The sequence below is a fragment of the Alosa pseudoharengus genome, unplaced genomic scaffold (genome assembly GCF_046254945.1).
Source record: "Alosa pseudoharengus isolate Yale_2024_CS ecotype anadromous, Long Island Sound unplaced genomic scaffold, YU_APseudo_1.1 YU_APseudo_1.1_scf_11, whole genome shotgun sequence".
Classification (NCBI taxonomy): Eukaryota; Metazoa; Chordata; class Actinopteri; order Clupeiformes; family Clupeidae; genus Alosa; species Alosa pseudoharengus.
Genome location: NW_027468576.1, coordinates 35,114,439 through 35,135,672, shown reverse-complemented (window position 1 = coordinate 35,135,672; position 21,234 = coordinate 35,114,439). Strand labels below are relative to the sequence as shown.

Below are 21,234 nucleotides of genomic sequence, written 5' to 3'. Positions count from 1 at the left end.
TGATTTAGATCAACCATACAATTGCAAGCAACCATGCCACAGCGGGCTACTGCATTAACGTCCTCATTGTCCTACCGTAAAACTTTACGCCTCAGTATCCTCAAACTCGTCTGCTGTCCGAACGCTGAGCCAAGAACCGTATACCTTTTTTGCATTTTCTGCCTTGTTTGTATTTACTATCCTCTGTTTAAGTTCTTTTCTTTTCTGGCTACCAGATTTGTTTACAGACATTTTCCCACTATTTTAGCCTACCAAGAACAGAATCAGTTTTGACCCTTGCCGATGGGCTAACATACGACTCCCCACGGGAGAGGGGGGACATTTGATACATTTTTAAAAAAAAAATCGTTATCAGCCAATAGGGAAACTGCCTGAAGCAACATACAGGGCCTCTCTGTGCTGCTAAGTGAGACACAATTAGAAATGAATGCACTTAATGCAGAATAAGCACAGAAAGCTTTTTATTCTGGCCTCCCCTTCAGACCGGGGCCTGGTGCAGTTGGTCACGTTGCTACCCCTCCAGAACCAGCCCTGCCAGTGGTGAGGATTCTTTTTTACCCTCTCCCTCCCTCTCTCTCTCTCCCCCCCCCTCTCTCTTTATTTCTGTCTCTCTCTCTCTCTTCTGTCTTTTGGTCTCTCCATCCCTCTCCCCACAGAAAAATGTCTGGACCATTCTGAGTGGCTTCATCAAGGGTGTATGCAAGTTCAAGGCGGGTATGGCCAATACCAATACCCGTAGTGAGTTTGAGCAGTTTCTGCATCAGCAATACCTGGTCTTCTCTGACCGTAAGTACCCAGCCCACTCTGACTGCAGACACAGCAGAGAGCCTGAGAGTTGGCATACAGTAGCATAGCAAATAGTAGGCGAGATGACCAGTGGCTGTCTCTTACAGCGTGCGGCGTGAGCCCAAGTCCATCGTCACTGGACATGTCAAAGACATACACGTCCAAAGAGGACGATACCGCTCCCCTCAAGACACGCCTCATCAATGATAAGCCCTTGATTGTGGACTTCCTGGTCAATGATCTCTCCTTCTACTTGGAGTGTGAGAGGTGAGACTATGTAACATCACCTGACACCACATTCATATAACCTTCATTCCAGGAAATGCATTTTCATTTTATATATATAAATATATGCACAAAAGAGGACCAAGCAATCTGGACAATCTGGAGATATTCTGTCTGGAGATATTCTGTAAAATCCCCTGCCTTGTATTTTCCAACTTTATGAGATGTTGTAGAAGAAGACTAAGAGCTTTACAAAGTATAAAATATAGGGCTGCTAATAATTGTGCCGCTTGTGTTTTTGTTTAAAAACAACAAAATAAATATTTTCTTTCTTATCAGAATGAATATGGTAATCTTGAAGGGTACATTTTTCCTCATTGTTTTCATTGTGAAACTAAGATAAAATGCCAAAAGATAATTCGTTATGACTTTTTTTTACTCATCTTTATCAGGGGCGCCAATAAATGTGCATAAATAATAATACTGTAAACTAATATAATATCGTTATTCTTTTGCACAAAACCATATGGACATATCAGATATCACATATCAGACCTGACATGTGAATAAATTCCCTCTCTCCCTCCCTCTCTCTCTTACGACAGTATAGTATATATAGGCCTACTCTTTTGATCCCGTGAGGGAAATTTGACAAACATCAATAGTGTCATCTTGTTACTACCGTATTTACTTAATAATACCGTTTAATCATTTAATAATACCTTTCAATAATTTAATAACACCTTTTAATCATTTAATGATACCTACATACAATACAAATAACCTGAGGATGATAGAGATACATGTTCCCGTATTAGATGGTAGGTGCATTTTCTGGTAACAAAGGGAAGGATAGCCATGGCAGTACAGTGCCACTATATTTTACAGTCTATGAGTACTACAGTATTTTATAAAACTTTAAATGTTACTCCAAGATCTTTTGCATTGTGGCTTGATTTGTGCCTTATTCACTGATGCACTTATTAGAGGGGATGCATCCCCTCTATTGAAATCCGGTGACTTCTTCATCTTATTAGAGGGCATGCATCCCCTCTATTGAAATCCGGAGACTTCTTCTTATTACAGTGCATGAAAATGCACTGTACTGTTCTTCCTAGGCAACTTCTTCTTATTATTATTACAGTGCATGAAAATGCACTGTACTGTTCTTCCTAGGCTTCTTCTTCTTCTTATTATTATTATTCCGCTTACCACTTTTTCTAGACGCAATTTCTCTTGAACAGTTTAACTTAGAAACTTCATTCAAACTTTGTAACGTAGGTCTTCAAACAGATCGGGTTGCTATCTCTTTTCAACTTTGAAACTTTTATACTTTTTAAACTATTAAAGAAAAACTTTTTAAAAATCCCCATAGACTTAACATTGCCGATTATGACATCATAATACGGCCATTAAGCAATTAGAGTCCTATGGCAGGTGTTCAGGCCACCTGGATCTCAACTGCCAGTCTCAGGCTTTAAGCATACAAACTGGCCCTATTAAGACTACACATCCTGTTAAACTGCTTCCTCTGCCAAAAACTGTTTCAAAATAAAAGTCCTCACTACAATATTTCACTGTTAAACAATTTAACCCTTTAAACTACTGAACTTTTTAACTGTTTAGCCATTGTAACTGTTACTTGTCATCAACTATGACTCCTACCCACTGTAGCTAGTTAGCATGGTTAGCATAGTTAGCATGCTAGCAAGTTAGCATGGTAGTTAGCATTTTTAGCAAAATTACTAAAAATGATTAGCTAAGTTAGCTAAGGCACATGGTTAGCATAGTTAGCATGCTAACATGTTAGCATGCTAGTTAGCATTTTTAGCAAAACTGCTAAAAATGATTAGCTAAGTCACATGGTTAGCATAGTTAGCATGCTAGCATGTTAGCATGCTAGTTAGCATAGTTAGCATAACTGTTAAAATTATTAGCTAAGTTAGCTAAGTAACATGGTTAACATAGTTAGCATGCTAACATTGTTAGCATAGTTAGCATGTTTAGCAAAACTGCTAGAAAATGTTAGTTAAGTTAGCTAAGTAGCATGGTTAGCATGCTAGCATTGCTAGCACTGCTATAAAACATTAGCTAAGTAGCATGGTTAACAGAATTAAAAATCTTAGCATAACTGCTAGCAAACATTAGAGCTGTTCAAACTTTCAGTTATCGTCAAATATCTACCTATGCACAGCCATTAAACTATTTGAATATCAACATTCATTAAACTGCTAGAAAACGTTAGCTAAGTAGCATGGTTAGCAGGTTAGCATTGCTAGCACTGCTATAAAACATTAGCTAAGTAGCATGGTTAGCATAGTTAGAAATCCAGCCATTAAACTATTTGAATATCAACATTCATTCAACTTCCAGTCTGTCAACAACTTTTAAACTATTTACCTTCAACTTTTAAACGGTCTACTTTTAAACTATCATTAAACTATCTATTAAACTAGCTGTCTATCAACAACTTTTAAACTATCTACTGTCTATCAACAACTTTTAAACTATCTACATTCAACTTTTAAACAGTCTACTTTTAAACTATCAACTTTTATTAAGCTATGCAACCACCATGTCTATCCTAGCATCACCGTAGTAACCATCTCTTTATTATCTGTTTTAACTATACATGATATTTTACATCACAACTTTAGCATTTTCATGCACTGGTAATTCCTTGGAATTGCATTTCTAGTTATTATTTTTCTTTTTACCTTTTTGTGCGCGCTATTCAGCCCAAACCGCTTAACGTACAAATTTGGTTCAAACACCGTTCCGTAGATCTTCCAAGGCTTTACCGTCCTATCCTATTTTTGAGAAGTTTATACTTTTTGAGATATTTGTAATTAAAAGTGTATTTTCCCCCATAGACTTGAATGGGGGCTGTGATGTCATAATAGAGCCAGCTGCGCTCGTTAAGTAGTTCTCAGAGCAGTTCCCAGGCTAATCAGAACACTGGCACAGGTGTCACCTGTGAGAAATCCAACTGTCTCAGCTTCTAAGCATACAATCTAGCTCTACCTGAACTACACATCCTGTTAAAGTGTTTCCTGTGTGTCAAAATAAAAGTCCCAGCCATATCTCATGCATTCAGCATTATATCTCCAGAACGGCTTGACGTACATGCTTCAAATTTGGTATGAGTGTTTTTATGGACTCAAAGGTGAAGTGAGTTGATGTTGGAGGTTGAAGGTCAAATGTCAAGGTGTGATATCTCAAGAATGCCATGTCACACAAGATTCAAATTTGGTTACTCCAAAAGCACCTTTGCAGGTATCACAATTACCCTACCAACCAGCTAGCAGCAAGCTCAACAGCCCCACCAACACCCTAACCAGCAGATTGCATCCCCTCGTGTAATTCCTCGGAATTGCATTTCTAGTTATTATTCTTTTTACCTTTTTGTGCGCGCTATTCAGCCCAAACCGCTTAACGTACAAATTTGGTTGAAACACCGTTCCATAGATCTTCCAAGGCTTTACCGTCCTATCCGTTTTTAATTTTTGAGAAGTTTATACTTTTTGAGATATTTGTAATTAAAAGTGTATTTTTCCCCCATAGACTTGAATGGGGGCTGTGATGTCATAATAGAGCCAGCTGCGCTCGTTAAGTAGTTCTCAGAGCAGTTCCCAGGCTAATCAGAACACTGGCACAGGTGTCACCTGTGAGGAATCCAACTGTCTCAGCTTCTAAGCATACAATCTAGCTCTACCTGAACTACACATCCTGTTAAAGTGTTTCCTGTGTGTCAAAATAAAAGTCCTAGCCCTATCTCATAAATTCAGCATTATATCTCCAGAACGGCTTGACGTACATGCTTCAAATTTGGTACGAGTGTTTTTATGGACTCAACGATGAAGTGAGTTGATGTTGGAGGTTGAATGTCAAATGTCAAGGTCAAAAACACCTTGTGTGATATCTCAAGAATGCCATGTCACACAAGATTCAAATTTGGTTACTCCAAAAACACCTTTGCAGGTATCACAATTACCCTACCAACCAGCTAGCAGCAAGCTCAACAGCCCCACCAACACCCTAACCAGCAGATTGCATCCCCTCGTGTAATTCTTTGGAATTGCATTTCTAGTTCTTATTGTACTCTACCTTTTTTAAATTGTTCCTAGACATTTTGAGAGAATTGCTTTAAAAAGCTTAAACTGTTTACCCTATTGTTAGTCACTTTGGCTAAAAATGTGTCAGCCAAATGTAATGTAATGTAATAATATTTGTAAATTGCTTTGGCCAGGGGCGCCTGCAGGAATTAATGCTATGGTACGCACACCCATCACCCCCGCAAAAAAAAAAAATCACTCGTGAACAATATTTGTCCGTTTTAGGTACGTGCATTGGTCAGTCAGCAAAAAAGTAGCCTACATAGCATAACAACATCCACATACAATAATACAACGACAACGTCTACAATGACCTATTCATTTGGACAACTTGATACAGCCCTATACAGGCTAAAGTTACCTTGAGTTTTGTTCTAGCGTAACGTGACGTCTGGCTTTAGTGCAGTCTAACGTTCTGACAAGCACACCAATTGCCTACCTTGTTCTTGTCCATCTGGAATAACTGCTAGCTTTGCTGCCTCCATCCTTTCTGTTTTCGTTGTTTAAAACTTGTGATATCCATGATGAGTATTGAGTTAGTGAATTAGCTCAACATTGTGTGCTGATAACCATATATAGATAGCCGAGTAAAAGAAAACAACAAGTAGCCTATTGCATGCCTGCGTGCGTATTCTCTCTTCTGCTCAAACAAAATGTGTGCACGTTAATTTTGATCACGTTTTCACTAACTTTACGTAATAGTAAATGGTAAATAGTCTGATGGCATGCAGCTAATGGGATACTGTGCATAGTTGGGAAGGTATGCTAGGCCAATTTGGTGTGAATACACACACAGACAAGGGAAATTTTCTCTCGCTGTTGAGTAGCCTGATGGTACGCACAGTGCATACGGACGTACACCTGCAGGCGCGCCTGGCTTTGGCTAAAAGCACATCTAAATGAACACATGCAAATGTTGATGTAGGTTCCGGAGCCTGGCAGACTCTGGCAAAGCTATGGCGGTTGCTGGCTTGTACGGGGAAAACGACTACGCCATGCTTCACCAGAAGGCTGACATGATCATCAAACTCTTCCTCAAGTCTGAGTTCTCGCCTAAACTTAGGGTAGGTGTCCGTTTACCGATCATGGTGTAGGGTGCTGTGCTTGGTATGACCAGAAGGGGTCACCATTACATAAACTTATTCTTGCTGATTGCTATTCTGTGATGTACTCAGATTTAAAACATTTTGAAATCTTTCAGATCTTCCAAGGTATGATGAAAAAGTGACAAAATATTGGAATAGTGAAGACTGTTAAAACGACTTTTGATGATGTAAGAGAAATGAGTGACTGCACTCTCTTTCCAGATAAACATCGCTGAGTCCCAAAGAGACAGCGTCCTTCAGCTCTTTTACTCTGGCCGGGTGGACCGCACTCTCTTCTACCTGGCCATCGTGACCGTCTTCCCCATTCTGATGATCTGCTGGAAGAAGTACGCCGTCTCTTTGTTCACACGTGTGGGGGCTCTTGGCTCCAGGCTCTGTAAAGCACATTCGAGACGATTTTAATCGTTATTAGCATAGCACCATATATTACATTACATTACATCTCGGCTGACAAATTTATATAAATAGATACAAATAAAATTGAATTGAAGTGTCTTGGTTGATAGCTTTAGTTGATTTTAAGTGAGATGTATTGTTTTGTACTCATTACCTATCCCCTCCGCCCATAGGTTTTGTGTACATCGGGTTATGAAGAAACTGTTTGGGGAGAAATCAGTGAAGACGCCGAAAAAGGGGGAACAGAAGGCGGCCAATCCCGAGGCCACTCCAGACCACTTGGAGGTTAAGGACATTAAGGACGACTGGTACCATAAAGTCAAGACCATCATATCCCTGACTGGTGAGTGCGCATCCAGACACAGAAAGAAAGTTCGCCATTGTAGGAAACTCACTCTGAGATTGAAGCAACGACAATGGCTTCAATCTTGCAATGGCTTCAATCCTGATTAGATTCAACTTTATTGTCATTGTGCAGAGTACAAGTCCAGAGACAACGAAATGCAGATTTCCAAATGATATGTTTTCTTTTATTGTTTGTGTGTGTGTGTGTGTGTATGTGTGTGTGTGTGCGTGTGTGTCTATGTCTATGGTGGTGTTTTTCAGATGAACATACCATTGTACGTTTCACTGTTCAGCGAGGCCTCAAACTGATCGTTCCACAGGGCAAGGTTTATATGAAAGGTAACCAGTTCACTCCCTCACCAAAACTGACCACCACACTTTAAAAAGTACAGAAGATATCATCTGATTGTAGTCATTTGTTATGATTCAATAACAGTATATTTGTATAGTGAAAGCACTTCTGTCCTTGTGGGCAGAGTGCCTAGGCAGTGACTTGCTGTCCAAGATTCCCAGTGGGCACCGTGGGCTGCCGGCGTTTGGAGCGCCAGAGTGAGTACATCAGAACTCAGACAACGCACGCACGCACGCACGCACGCACGCACGCACGCACGCACGCACACACACAAATACAGTGCAATCCCCCCCAAAAAATTTTTTTTTCAAACATAACACTATTTATATAGCACATTTTAAACACACAACAAGGACAAGGATACTCTTTAAATATTTTTGGTTATTCATTTTATTTAGATTGTTGGTGTGTGGATATGATGATAGCCTGATGATATTGTATGTTTGTGGCATCCTCTACCCTTATGCCCTTGATCTAGCATACTTGATATTCTGCATTTTGTACAATCAGTTGCAATCAGTTACTGATTCATTTGAAATATTTCAACTGTTTAAAAGATAATGTGGATTGAAAATTGCACTGGTATCAATAACATATTTTTTATACTTTGTAAATGTATTAAAGCATTACACAAAATGCGTTATTGATACCAGTGATACCAATATGTGTAAAAGCTGCAAGGGTCTCATAGAATATATTTTATAGGATAGTGCTTTATTTCATTTCCTTTCTCTGGAATTGTAGAAATCTTAGCTTTACCATTAAAAATAGTCCAATCTCATGTTTTTTGTATGACTTTGTGAATATGAATGTGTGAGTGTCTTCTTCTCTCCTTCCTTTTTCCTTCTCTCCTTCCTTCTCCCTCTCTCCTTCTTTTTCTCCCTCTCTCTTTTCTTCTCCCTCTCTCCTTCCTTCTCCTTTCTCTCCTTCCTTCTCCCTCTTTCTCATTCCTTTTCCCTCTCTCCTCTCTCTCTCTCTCCTTCCTTCTCCCTCTCTCCATCTTTCTCTCCCTCTCCCTCTTTCCTTCTCTCTCTTTCTCCTTCCTTCTCCCTCTCTCCTTCTTTCTCTCTCTCTTTCCTTCTCCCTCTCTCATTCCTTCTCCCTCTCCTTCTCTCTCTCTCCCTCTCCTTCCTTCTCTCCTCTCTCTCCTTTCTTCTCCCTCTTGCTCCTTCGCTCACTCTCTTGTTAGTTTTGCATTATCAGAAGTTCAGGTGTTCCAGTCAGGGTAGTTCTTTTTTGAATGTGCTGAAGGTGTATATGTGTGAGTTTGCCAAAGTACATGCATAATCATGGTTTCTCTCTCTCTGTCTCTCACATACTCACTCTCTCTCTCTCGCTGGTCTCTCTGTCTTTCTCTTGCTCCAACACCCCCCCTCTCTCTCACTCCCCCTCTCTCTTTCTCTCCTCTCTTTTTTCTCTCTCTCGCTCATCACCAGTTCCCTGGGGCTGGAGGCCCCTCCTCAGAAGCAGTCCAGGTGAGATTTTCCTGCACTATTCACACGGGACGGCATGCAGTCGCACTCTTTCCTATGCATGGTCAGGCACCTCGGTGAAGGTGGCAAACACGCTAAAGCAGCCTAATGAGCATCCACACACACACACACACACACACACACACACACACACACACACACACACACACACACATATCTGTGTTTGAATACACACACACACACACACACACACACACACACACACACACACACATGTCTGTGTTTGAATACACACACACACACACACACTCACTCACATATCTGTGTTTGAATACACACACACACACACACACACACACACACACACACACACACACACACACACATATATAGGCACACACACGTCTGTGTGAATATGTAGACACACACACACGCACTTGTATCGGCACATTTGCACCATGTCTCTGTGGAGATGTGCTGGTGATAAGAGCCAGCGTGTGTGTGAAAAGCAACACTCTCACACATCTCGCATAGTTCTTTTAACACGGCTTCAGCTTTTCGTTAGCAGGCAGCGGGTGGAATGATAACAAAGACAGAATACAAATTATCTTAGCAGCGAGAGTTCTTCAGCTGAATTCTCTGTGGCTCTTATGTTGTATCACCCTCCTTTCTCCGTTATCCAGTAATACCCACCTCCAACATCCAGAGGGCGCCCCTGCATCAGGAGTAAGTTTGTCGGCTGTTGCTGAGGAGCTCTAGGCAAAGAGACAGCCACTATCATTTCAAACGAGCACAAGGAATAAAAGTCATCTGCACCAATTGTGTAGATGTTAATTGATTTTTTTGGGCATCAACTTTTTTTTTTAGACAGATTATGGAGTTGGGTCATTTTGTATAGGTACAATATAGCAGGTCCATGTTTTCCTTTCATGGAATAGCATAAAATATGGGGTCCATTGACGCTTCCTGTGCTTTGTAGCAGCAATCCATTGTTGTGGTCCTTTAACCTCAGAGAAATGACACTGAGTGGGGACACCCATTACTGGTCAGTTTGCTCCTCCAATAAGCACGGTAATTAGCTCATTTATGCACTTACATGTCATAAAAAGGCTCACATCTCTTCGCTAATTAGGCCCACATCAAAAGACATGCTCGGCACAATAGGAAATGGCTGTAGAATTAGTATGCAGAACAATGCTTTTACATATCAGACAATTAATCTACACTGCAATTTTGAATTAAAAAGTTTTCAAACATTGAAATAAGTAGGACAGGCCAGTGGAGAAATCATTATTGTATGTGGTCTGGCTCTTAGTGAAATGGCGCCTTTGTTACCATCGAGAAAGCAATTAAAACGGGGGGAGGGATTGAGAAGGCGTCTATTCTCTAAGAAATTTGTCGGCCTCACAATGCTCATGGAGAGATGGAGGGAGGAGAGAGATAGAGAGAAGAGGAGGAAGAAGAAGAATAAGAGGAAGAGAAAACTAGTGCACATTGAAGCAACTGCCCAGTTTGATTTGAATTGTGGCTCACAGTGAATGGAAAAGAGAAAATGTTCCGCTTTCAAAAACAAGGAAAGAGCGATAGAAAGAAAAAAAGGAGAAAAAAGTGTAAGAGGAGCGTGGCGCTAATTCCCAGCGACGGAAATCCTGTTTATCCTTGTTATTGTTCGGGAGAAGATAAGTATATCTGATACCTTGTCAGAGTTATTAAAAATGACGCTCGGCACAGTGTGAAGCCGTAGGCTGCCGTAGGCCCCACTTGTTTCATCATACGTTGTGACGTTAGTCTTTTCAGGCTGTGCAGATTCCCTCCATGCCACTCCACTGCTGCTGCTGCGGCGGCTTTCACACAGTTTCAGGGGAAAGCGTTCGCATTTAAGCTGTGCATTAAAACACTTCTTTTTGACCCCTGGACACTCCAATGGGGATATCATGTTAAGGTGTTCTAGATTAAATTGTGCTCTTGAAATGAGACAATCTGATAACAAATACATCTCAGACAATTGTTAAGACATTTTAAAACAGTATTTTTGAACTAAATATAAATTGTGCTTACACCAGTTGGAATGGAGATTAGCCAAAATGCTGTGAAATATTTCCCCGTTTGGATTTATCCATTATAAAGGCTTCGGAGTGCGATACAACATCAAAGCAAAATCTAGTTGGAAGCAAAATATGGCATTGAATTTAAAATAAACTTACAAGGCGCAGGGGAGAATGTTAAGCTCTCTTGATGTGGCTTGCCAAGTGTTCTCCTCAGCCCTAATGAGGGCTCGCTGTCTAATTAAGTATGGCACGGAAGCATTAAAGTACGGGACACAGACTGGATCACAACTGCAGCCTTGTGGTTTGTGGCTCTGGGGGCAAACGCCCGAACGTTTAGAGTTCCAGCGTGCGTCTGCGTCGCCATGCCAACCTCCCCCCTCCACACATCAGCTAAATGTCAAGTCCACAGCCCTAGCACTGAGAGCCGCCCCACAGGCAACAGACAACCATTCATTTCTCTAAAATGAGCTCTTTTAATTAAACAAACGGGCAGAAAAATGAAGAGTGAAAAAAGGAAGATAGCGAGAGAGTGAAAGAGAGAGAGAGAGAGTGAAAGAGAGAGAGAGAGAGTGAAAGAGAGAGAGAGAGAGTGAAAGAGAGAGAGAGAGAGAGAGTGAAAGAGAGAGAGAGAGAGTGACAGAGAGAGAGAGAGAGTGACAGAGAGAGAGAGAGAGTGAGAGAGAGAGAGAGAGAGTGAAAGAGAGAGAGAGAGAGTGAAAGAGAGAGAGAGAGAGTGAAAGAGAGAGAGAGAGAGTGACAGAATCCCCAAGTGGCGAGGAGTTCATTAATATTTACAAACCCTGTGGGTTCGTAGACCCGATTCTCTGCTTCCCTCTCTCCTGTACTGTAGGGAGCTTAAGCCTTGTGGAGTATTATGCAGTTCCTGGCCCCGCTTAAGACCCAAACAGTGTTTACATCTCCGGCCTCTTGCTGTTGTAGCATCTACTGTAAAATAAAATCACTGAGGAGCAGAGTGCATTTCCTTTCCTTAGGGGAACTGTATTGTGCAGACAGGGCAGATTCAGTATGGGTGGTTCCAATGCATGTAATAATATACCAGCCATATTTGTTTCACTTGAATTGCATTTATTTATAGAGCGCCATAAACAATGTCCATTGTCTCTGTGTGTGCTTTATGTAGAGCCAAGGGCCGATCTGGTTACAGAGCGCACTGTTGAGCTTTTCATACGCACACTAACAAGAAGTAATCATCTGCCATGTTAAGAAATACCAAACATTAGAGCAATTCTGAACTTGACCATATGGAACTCACGCAGTCCTCACAAGTGCGGACCACATACCATAACTTGTTTTCCCCCCAATCAAATTCAAATTAGCTTTGATTACATCAATTTTGTCATAGGCAATCATCTGAAACAATTCAGACTTGATGTCTATTGCAATTTCAAAAGTTGAAATGGTTAGTGGGAAGGGAAGCTGCACAGATGGTTAATTTTTAAAGAGGCTTCTGAAACATGGCCAGCCACCTTCAAAGGAGCCCCGAAGGAGAGCGCTGCAGACAGACCACTTGGATCAGCATTAACAGCAGAACAATAATAAAACTCCTTACAGGTGGATACATTGGTGTAACAATAAATGATAGTTCCATCATATTTTCCGCTGATTATCGTTAACAGAAACAATAGAATAGTGAAATACGTCTGCACACATTTAAATTTACAGTATGTGGGAGGTTCAAAATGAGTGCTCATAAAATATAAATTAACTCTTATGTTGTTGACTTGTGTGTGTCCTGATGACGGTGAGTTGGTAAGGGAGTCTTGCTTTTGCCCTTATTGTCTTAAGCAAGACAGTAACAGCTGAGCTAAGTCAGGCATGGCCGCAGGCACGCACGCACGCACACACACACACTAAACACACACACCACACATACACACACACATACACATACACACACACACACACACACACACATGGCCAGCCACTGGTGCTCTCAGCTGTGTGTTGGGGTCCAGTTTCTGGGCATCATGGTGCTGCTCCTAATAGACAATTTGTCCAGCTCAGAAGCAACCCACTGGAATAGCTGCACCAAAGAGAGTCATCTCATGCCACACGTTCATGCAGTGTAGAACAAAAGAGCCTTTTCATGCCACACGTTCATGCAGTGTAGAACCACAGAGAGCCATCTCATGCCACACGTTCATGCAGTGTAGAACCACAGAGAGCCATCTCATGCCACACGTTCATGCAGTGTAGAACCCACTGGAATAGCTGCACCAAAGAGAGCCTTCTCATGCCACACGTTCATGCAGTGTAGAACCAAAGAGAGCCTTCTCATGCCACACGTTCATGCAGTGTAGAACCAAAGAGAGCCTTCTCATCCCACACGGTCATGCAGTCTAGAACCCATGTGGGCAACTTTGGCAAACAATTTAATTTCTTCAGGGTAATAACCCACTGAAATATTCCAACAGAATTTCCTTTGTAGAGCATTGTATTTGCATATACAAGAATTGCAATCATTTCCAAAGCGGTGGTGTCAATCTCAGTTGTACACACACGCACACACACACACACACACTCCCCCCCCCTCCTCATTTGCCGAGTGCTGAAAGACATGTTTTAATTAAGGCTTTGTCTGGTTGAGTGTGTTTGTGGTGGAGGCTCATGGTGAGCTCCTATAATACTCCCTCTTTCTCTCTCTCTCTCTCTCTCTCTATCCCTTTCTCTGTCTTTCCCTCATTCTATTTCTCTCACTCATTCTCTCTATAGCCCTCTGTTTTTGCCTCTCTCTTCCACTCTTCCCCTCCATAACTCCCTCTGTCTCTTTCTTGCTCCCTCTCTCTCTCTCTCTCTCTCTCTCTCTCTCTCTCTCTCTCTCTCTCTCTCACACACACATTCACACACACACAGGGGTTGTGGGGGAGCCAGGGGCCCTTCTCAGGCTGTGGGCCTGCAGAAGTCAGGTGGCCCTCAGCCATCCCAGCTGTCTGTCGGGTGTCAGTCTGGATCAGCGTCCTCCAGAGGGACCCACAGACAATCACACTCTTTTTACATGCTACATTTGCCTTTCATCACCCCCGAGTCTGGCAGCACCACCGCCCCGTGCCCTGCGCAAATGCTCTCACACTACATGTGCATGCGCAAACACACACACACACACACACACACATTCTTGAATTTCCCCTGGGGATCAATAAAGTATCTATCTATCTATCTATTTATCTATCACACAGAGGCACACACACACACACTTACACGCACATATGCAGAGATGCACGCTCAAACACACACACACACTTCTACACTCAAACACGTCCACACTCTCACACTCACATGCATTCTCCCTCACACACACACACATATTCATATTCAGACACGCACTGACTCACACACACACACAGAGGGAGCTAGCAGTGCTCCTAGAGCTGGAGTGGTTATCTGGAGCTGGTGTGAGCGCTCCTCGCCGTGCCAGTGGATCTCCTGTTGTTGTTGTTGTCTTGGCCCAGTTGGCGGTTGATGGGCACGCTGGAGAGTCCGGGCAGATGGCCGTCTCTGTTCTCACGGAGCCAAAGGCAGGAGCGCGGGGAGACGGAGGCTGTGTCAGATGAGCCTCCGTCAGGCAACTGCCTACAGCCCCACGCTGTTCTACCACCCCCACCTCCCCACCCCCCTAAATCTGCCCCTCACCCCCCCCCCCCTATGGCCAGCGAAGACACAGCCACAGGAGCCCAAGTTAAGAATAGCTGAAGTCTTGTCACATTGGATGTAACTGCATCCCCTGTTTTGGGGAAGGGAGAAGCATGGGTGTGGGGGTGGGTGGGTGGGGGCTGTGATGCATGCAAGGGCGTCTTCAGAGACAAACAACTCCCGTATGGCCATGCAAGACGGCATTTTTTTCCCTCCTCTTTGTTCCCGCAGTTGTTAGTCCCTGTTGGTTAGAGACTGTCATATATCTTCAGTTTGTACACTTGAGGAAAGGCCCTCAGGTTGACATTCTGCGTTGTGTGCCGGGGTATATGTCCCTTTATTAAACTGATTTCCTTACAGTACCGTAACGGGCTCATGATCCGGTTAGTTGTGCACAAATTGGTTTGAATCTTGTGCTTTTGGCGAGCTGTGTGCAATTAATCCCATGTCAAATATTGTGAAATTGCCTGCTTCAAGAGAAACTCCATGACGTGGTTTTGACTGTAACTGAGGTGACCACGCAGGGAAAAGGGTCAGCGCTGCCCTGAGATTTTTGGAGGTGTGGGCGAGAGAGGGAAAAAGTTCACCCCCCCAAAACAAAAATGTCTGCCTGTAACGTCCAGACACCCCATTAAAGGCAAATGAGAGCTCTGGCTTTGCGTCGGCCCCATCGCCAAGATTTCGCCAGCACTTCCCGCAGAACAAAGGGAAGAGAGAGAGAGGGGGGAAGATAACTTATCTCACTCCAGATGTTTGACTTGATTCAACAAGAGAAGAGCCACGACAGGCAAACGGAGGGGGGGGGGGGGGGGGCGCTCTGAGAGCAGCTGTGAAGAGGAAGGGGCCAGGAATTTGGTCTCCCTGAGCCAAATGGAGAGACGAAATAAATCTCAGATGGGCTGTTGTACAAGGCCGTGTCTGCTGCAGGTCAGGAAAGATGCTGTTGCTGCTCGGCGGATGAAGGCTTCAAGAAGTGGCCCTGGTAACTGACTTTATGTACCTGAGTCACAAAAAAAATCATTAATATGCACATGTAAATACAATAACAGATGTAAACACACAACCTGAAACATTCTGCTACAAAATTGTCATGAAGCCCAATTTGTTCCACTTCTGTGGGCTACTTAAAGCAACACCAAAGAACTTTCCCTCTGTATGCTATTTGTTTATCCAGCACCTGCTTTGCAAATAACAATGTCCACAGACAAGGTAGATTATGTTGCACGATTTATGAAAGTACGATGTATTGCGACGTCAGATGCAAGTCAAATTTGTAGTTTCTTATGCCTCATTCCATTGAACTACAGATCTGCTACCCGATCTGGCAAACTTACATAGTGCAGTTATAGCCGATAGAGGGCCGCAAAGCGAATGCAGAAGTGCCGTTCACCCTGTTACAAGTTGATGAACGACTGAAATGATTTTGGAAACATTATTTTAAGGTACAAAAAACTCTTTGGTGTTGCTTTAATGAGAGCTTTGTGATTCATGCTTTACTATGATGTATAATGTTACCTGGACTGAGTAAAAAGCGTCCCAGAATAGATTTCAGCAGGTGTTCAAAATCCTGCTCTGAACCCTAGGTTCCTACCAACGCGGCTGCCCTGATAGACCAATGCCTTAGTTTAATGTTGTAACCCTGCTCTCCTGTGGCATGGCATCTTCACTGAACAGCTGTAAATGAAATTTAAAGCAGACGCGTCACTGGCAGCGTTCACTCAGACTGCTCCTTATGAACCATGACAAACTACTCTTGGCTTCTCAGAGGACGCACCCGTCTGAGAGCGATCGAAGTGGAGGCGCTGTGTGCAGCATCCAGACTTCTCAGAAATCACTATTTGTTTCCTACGCAGCTTGTTCATTATCTGCTTTGTCGTCTTCAAAGACAAGATCAAATACAGATTTTATATAGATCAAATTATTATTATTATTATTATTATTATTATTATTATTATTATTATTATTATTATTATATCTCTCAACAGACTCATTCCCCTCTGCTCTTATGTCCGTCTTCTTTCTTCACTGCCTGTAAAAGGCCATTTCAGTTTTTTTCCATTAGCCAGAAATGTTGAGTCAAATACGCATACATCAAAAGAGAGCCATTGTATTGCCATCTTGCTTGCACTGCTTGCATGCATATTGTCTCTTTTAATCAGATGTGGTTGTTTTCACATGAAAATACAATATTTGGTAATGGTTCATCAGCAAGAACTTTAGATCATCTGCAAAAATAATCAAGGCAGATGTGCTCTAGTGGAATAATGCAGTACAAAGTGGGTACCATTCAAAACATTCCACCTATTTCAAGATCAGCTCAGGCTTTTCAGATTTATTGGTGATAGGCCTATTGAGTTTTTGTTCTTTCAGCCCTGTACTTGTCCACCCAAGAACTGAGGGAACATATGTAAGGGACAGAGAGGAAAGTGCTCAGAACTGCCTTTGGAATATCTGCTGCGGAAGGTCTTTTAAAGTCGATGCGGTAAACGTCTGACCCACATTATTTAAAATTTAAAGACTTAAATGATAGGAAGAAAATAGGTTCATTTTCAATTAGAGACCTTTGATTGAAAAAGGGCACCGAAAAAACGGGTTTCCATTAGAAATCTAATTACCTTCTGGTGAAAAGGAAACGAAAAGGGGAGTTTTCATTGAATGCACTGCACTCTGTAGCCTATTGATAGACCTCGGAATGTAATAAGTTCGCCAATTAACTATTTTCATTTGATTTCGGAAGATTTTATGATATTTTACAATATCAATTACACGATGCGTTTTGTGTGGTTATCTTAATGATGTGGGGAGATATGAGAATGGGACCCTGGACCAAACCAATTAATGTAAACCCCAGGTTTCATCATAGGTGTTAATTACTAAAACGCGTTTCTAGGTCATTAAGTCTTGGCGCCATAAAACGTGACATTTGCACCGACAACATGGTGCATATGGTTTTTGCAATATTTAACACCACATTTTAATGACTGAAATCATTGAGTAATGTCAGCCATGTTGTTTGCACACTTTCATATTGAGATGAAAGTATGTTTACAGGAGAGATCGTAGACACTGCTCTCACCTCGGGCACATGAACAGTCGAGCTTGTCAACGCAGAGGACATGTTGTAGATCCGTCTGGTAGGGTTGTGACAGATATCAGTAAATCAGCTACATCAAGTCAGCGTTTTTATTATGCGGGCGGGCAGTGCATGGAGGAAGCGTCCAGCAGTCGGACAGTACTCTGCTGTTTGTGCAAAAATATGAATTTGCTGGCGTAAGCCACAGTTAATGTGACATTGTGCAGTAGTATTTGTGAATGGCTCTTCGCCTTTCAGCAATCATTACAGACTGCCAGAATAGTTTCAAATGCAATGGCAATATTTTAGGACAAATGAGGATGCATGTGAAGTACTATCCACACTTAATTCAACATAAACCTTTTCTTTTCTTTCCTTTCTCTGTTTCGTTCTTGTAAATGTTCTCTCATTTTAAAACCGTTTTAATATCAACTTAATTGGTCCAGAAAAAATGTCAACATTGACTATGTGTGTAAACAGTAGGCTACAGGCTTTTTAATGCTTGCCAGGTGGGGGCACTAGAGCCAAAAGATCTTCCTGCCGCAAACTTACAAATAAAACCAGGGTTGCGTTTCCCAAAATCATATAGGCCTAGTTGCTGCGATGCATGTTCCGTGGTGGCGTCACTGTGAAATCTGAGTTGGCAGTATTTGAGTCACACGTTACAGGATACGTCAACGAATACGGTGTTGAAATTCGGTCGTATTTCGGTCACATTTAGTACAAAAACAACGCTAACATTTTATGTTTTTTTTTGTTGTAATTTTCCAAAATGAAAAGCGCGATATGTGACAATATGGAAACTTAAATATTTGTGTATGCGTAACTCACATTTGGTAGTGCGCCTACCAAGGTAGTTGATATCATAGCAACTATTATTTTGGGAAACGGACCCCAGACAAACAGCCAAACAGTGAGGGGAAACTGCATAATTATCCTATGAAAAATTGCATGCATCCTGGACCCTCATGGCGCACATTGCTAACTAGGTTTTCTGAAATTTTACTGCACAATTTGACAGTTCACTGGGACGTAGGGACACAGTTTTCTTGAATGTTTGGAGAAAAAGTGGATTTCTGACTTGGCGAAAGATATTCTTTTTCACATAGAGAATAAATAATATGTTTTATTCTATCATCTTATTTGAAGGAAAATAATTTGGGTTGTAACAGATGTAATGGATCTTGTATAAAAACGAACCTACATGACAACAAAAGTGAGTTATTTCAATTACTTGGTGCTTTGGGATAGTAATAGTGAATTAGACTGTTTTCATATGATTTCAGGGAGAAGTTTCTCACGCATTAACATGCTGTTTTAACGTAATGGAAAGTGATATAATTCAGCTACGATTATGAGGAGGGCAATGAATCAGTTACTCTTGCCAATCACAAATGCCCTGTCTTTTGTAGCTTGAATGTATGTAATTCAATGGTGACCCCTGTTGAATCTAAAAATGTGAAACTTTTTCATACACAAACACCACTGTCCATTTAACATTACATTTTCACAATATACAGTATACTAATGCCACACACACACAAACACACACACACACACATACACACACACACACACACACACACACACACACACCAGTCCACCACCACAACAACAACTAACACCATCTGATGCTTGTTGTCTTGCTTGATTCCGGTCACACGGTCACTGCTTGTACTGGGGCCATCTAAGAGCCAGGCCTACTGTAAGCCAGACCAGGGCCAGACCAGGGCCAGACCAGCACTATCCTTGGCTCCAATCTGAGGGGGCTATTTTGTGTGTTTGTTTTCCTCTCTCCTTCTGATGATGAGCAGGAGGTGGATGCATGGTGCGTTATTTCCACACGCTCAGAGGAAGGCTGGTGCTCTGGCATGCCCTCTCAGAAGCCTCTTCCAGGGCCCTGCTTTGTGCAGCTCAATTCCTTATCATTCTATTTCCATCTGAGCAATTGAAGTTGAGTATTTTAGTGAAATGGCACTATAGTTTGTGTGTTTATGTGCATGTGTGTGTGCGTGTGCATGTGTGTGTGTATGTCTGCGTGTGTGTGTGTGTGTATGTCTGCGTTTATGCCTGAGATTGTACAGTATGTAGGGTGTATGTTATATCTGTGTATCTTAGGTTTAGTCATTTTTGTATTTTTGCAGGTGGTTGATTTTGCAGGGTGCTTCAAAGTACCCACCACTGACTTAAGGGACTTCTGGTGTGTATGCATGCACATCAATGCCTACTTATGTTGTATGTATGTTTGATTATATGTTTTTGTGTGTGTATGTTTAAATGAATGTGTGTGTGTGTGTGTGTGTGTGTGTGTGTGTGTGTGTGTGTGTGTGTGTGTGTGTTTGTGTATACACATATTGGTGTGTGTTTATGTGTGTGTATGTGTATATATTTGTGTGTGTGTGTCTGTACACATATTGGTGTGTGTACAGTATGTGTATATATGTGTGTGTGTGTGTGTGTATGTGTATATGTGTGTGTGTGTGTGTGTGTGTGTGTGTGTGTGTGTGCGTGTGTGTGTCTGTGTATACACATATTGGTGTTTGTTTATGTGTGTGTGTGTGTGTGTGTGTGTGTGTGTGTGTCTGCGGGGAGACTGCAGCTTGCTTGCGCCATGATTGATGCGCTCCTGTAGCTGACCGCGTGGAGGCCGGAGCACAGGGAACCGCTGCCCAAGCCTGATGTTTATTTGTGGTCAGAAACCGCTTTGGTCAGGGGGTCTCGCTCGTCAAACAGCTTAATCCTCACCCAACCGCCTCCCAGAGGCTCTCTCTCTCCGCAGACCTAGACACTCGCACCAGGAGGCTCTCTGCAACCGACGACGACAGCAGCACTGTAATATTATTGTTTTTTCTGTAAAGCGACATTCAGATTTATACACAGGAAATATGGAGAACAGTGAGAGTTTCATAAATATAGGCTACAAGAGGCAGGCTGCGAATGTGCTCACATATAATGGAGATCATTGACATGGTGGCCCAGATTGATGCTTGCCGGCAATATCGGGTTGGATCGAGAACTTGTCTCGTCTGTCTGTGTTGACAAGAGAAAGCTAGTGCTTCTTTCCTCTCACAACCACAAATATACACACGCACACACACAAACGCACAAACACACAAACACACACACACATGGCAGTGTTAGACTATACACATTGATGATGCATGCACACACAGACACACACACATGCACACTATATATGATTTTTTTCTTTTCTCTTTTCAAACAGCTCTGGGACTCGGCTGCTCTGTGATGTAGGAAAATAAACCTTTTTCCGAAGGCGATGTGCCGTTCTGGTTCAAGGAAGCCATCGGCCAAACACCAATCAACAGGCTGCTGCCTGGCCTCCACGCCAAACCCCCAGTGGGGCTATAAGGTTTACACCGCAGAGTCGGACAGACTGAGTGGGGGTAGGTGGGGGAAGCAGGGCCAGACTTGGGGGCAGAATCTCCACACTCTCTTGGGCTAGGCTACAATGGAGGGGGAAATATTTACACTGCCTGGGAAAGAAGGAATTTAGCTGTGTGTGTGTGTGTGTGTGTGTGTGTGTGTGTGTGTGTATGTAGCACTGGGATGGGAGTGGTCACTGCATGTCACTGCATTGACCACAGAATACCTAAGTTGGCCCCCTCCCACCCAACACTTAGACACACACACCCACACACACACACACACACACTGACTCAAAGTAGTAAATGAAACCCCCT

At 42.5% G+C, this 21,234-nt stretch overlaps 1 protein-coding gene across 1 annotated transcript in view; it reads left to right on the top strand.

Moving 5' to 3' along the window:
• rgsl1 (regulator of G protein signaling like 1) overlaps positions 1-21,234 on the top strand; it is a 76,871-nt gene that overhangs the window by 27,475 nt on the left and 28,162 nt on the right. The window contains exons 14-22 of the mRNA XM_076275463.1: positions 657-786; positions 894-1,053; positions 6,052-6,190; positions 6,434-6,558; positions 6,802-6,971; positions 7,235-7,312; positions 7,450-7,522; positions 8,762-8,800; positions 14,277-14,389. Of these exons, the coding sequence (XP_076131578.1) occupies positions 657-786; positions 894-1,053; positions 6,052-6,190; positions 6,434-6,558; positions 6,802-6,971; positions 7,235-7,312; positions 7,450-7,522; positions 8,762-8,800; positions 14,277-14,389 (1,027 nt within the window). The remainder of the gene's footprint in view (positions 1-656; positions 787-893; positions 1,054-6,051; positions 6,191-6,433; positions 6,559-6,801; positions 6,972-7,234; positions 7,313-7,449; positions 7,523-8,761; positions 8,801-14,276; positions 14,390-21,234) is intronic.